The following is a 1,795-nucleotide window of genomic DNA, read 5'->3' as shown; positions in this document are numbered from 1 at the left end:
GCCAAAAACTACACTTGATCTGATGAGACGGAGAGACGCCCGCGCGCCCGTGCCCGCGACCCCGCGCGGCCGCCCTCTCACGCAGCCCGCCCTTCTCCGCGTCAGGCTGCTGACTGTGCGTGCCAACGGGGAAGCCGGACATGGCTGGCGCTGGTCAACGCTGTTGGCTTGCCGAGCCTTGGGAGCCGCGCAAAGAGCCCAAGCTCTGCACGGTCGATGTGGACGTATCAATCTGTGCGGCACCGTCTATAATAAGCGCGAGTCCCAACTCCTAGTCAGTGTGTGAGTCTCTCTTCCTTGTGGGTAGAACGCTAGCTGGCACGCGCGACCGTCACACGCGGAATCCGAATCGTAGAGAAAAAACGACGGCGGGGAACGGGTATACAGTAGGGTATGTATGTAACTAGTGAGACGATTGTTTGGGGAGGGCGCGAGTGGGAGACTTTTCGGCGGGCGAAATGCGGCGGTTTGGATGCGTCCTCTGCGCTGAGTCCTGAGCGCGTGTGTATGTGTTGTGCTGACTAGGTCCAGCCCTGGGTGGCGCAGGTTGTGACATTTGGCGATTCCGCGACTTACTGGGCCCCTGAGCCGCTACCCGTGTGCGATTTTTTGTGGCCCGGACATGATACTGATAGTAAACGGGTCAGAACCGGCCAAACACAGGCTACAGCCCCACACACGCGCCCGCCATAGCTCCTGGAGAGCATGCGCGAGTGACGCGCTGCAAGCCGCGAGAGTGGCATCAGAGGCAGGAACGACGTGCTCTTGCTGCACCTCGCAGCTGCACCAAGTGTGCTCGCAGTGTATGCCACGGCCACTGCCTGCGGCATTGCTCTCGTGCAGCTAGGCGATGCAGGTCCATCAGCAGGGCTCATCCAATGCGAGCGCACATTGTGCGTAGCCGCGGGCAGGTGGCAGTGCACAGCACACCGGCTGTGGCGGCTCGAATGCCCCCGGCAGTGCTGCTAGTCATCAACTTGCGTATTAGGGCCGCAGCAGACTGCTGCTGTGGCAGCAGCAGCAGCCTGCTGCTGCCTGATTCAGTCAAGCCAGCGGTGCAGCGAGGCGTGCAGAATTCGCGCGGTTTTGTCCCTCCTGAGGCTGAGCGCATTCGAGCCCGTCGACCGGAGTTGGATGGTACCACGCGTCTCACTGAGACGCGGGGTACTGGCCATGGCCGGGCTACGGAGCGTGAGGTGGCGAGCGGAGCGAGCGACAAAACAACGAGAAAAACACGGATGTGAGGATTGTCACAAAACCTCAGATCTTGCGCCACCCAGGGCTGGACCTAGTCTGCTGTCTTGATAGTTGATTCTCGTCTGACTGTTCACAGGAATTTTCTATCTCAGTTACCTTTTCGCATTCTGTATCAACCGGTGGGACAGCCAACCCTCGCACTATCGAGACCGTTAAACCATCTTTGGCGTCGATTTCTTCAGACCGTGCTCCGTGGACAGAGGCACACATAGTAACAGACACACACGCACGGTTTCGGTTTTTTGCGCGCGGGATGCGCTCTCTTCGTGCGGTCTTGCCCCGCCTCACCGTCACGTGGCGCTCACTCGTGGCGCGAGCAAGTACATGCGCACGGGGTAGATGTCGCTCGGGAAGTCGGCCTGTCGGGTGGACTTGACCACACGGTACCCAGCTCGCCGGAAGAGGGCCATGTGGTGGGCGTGCGTCCGCAGCACCGCCGCGTTCTCGGCGTCAAGCATGTAGTTGCCGCGGCCCTCGCGGCACTTCTTTGGCGGCGCCGTGTTCTCCTTGACCACCACGAGTCCGCCTAGGTACACGG

General features: G+C 60.8%; 1 protein-coding gene across 1 annotated transcript in view; it reads right to left on the bottom strand.

The window, feature by feature from the left end:
• Positions 1–1,547: 1,547 nt before the first annotated feature.
• EMIHUDRAFT_246338 (hypothetical protein) overlaps positions 1,548–1,795 on the bottom strand; it is a gene marked incomplete at both ends in the record, with an annotated part of 723 nt that continues 475 nt past the window's right edge. Inside the window, one exon of the mRNA XM_005766618.1 lies at positions 1,548–1,783. Within this exon, the coding sequence (XP_005766675.1) occupies positions 1,548–1,783 (236 nt within the window). The remainder of the gene's footprint in view (positions 1,784–1,795) is intronic.

Source organism: Emiliania huxleyi (assembly GCF_000372725.1).
Source record: "Emiliania huxleyi CCMP1516 unplaced genomic scaffold EMIHUscaffold_504, whole genome shotgun sequence".
In the NCBI taxonomy this organism is placed as follows: Eukaryota; Haptophyta; order Isochrysidales; family Noelaerhabdaceae; genus Emiliania; species Emiliania huxleyi.
This window is presented reverse-complemented; position numbering and strand designations above follow the sequence as displayed.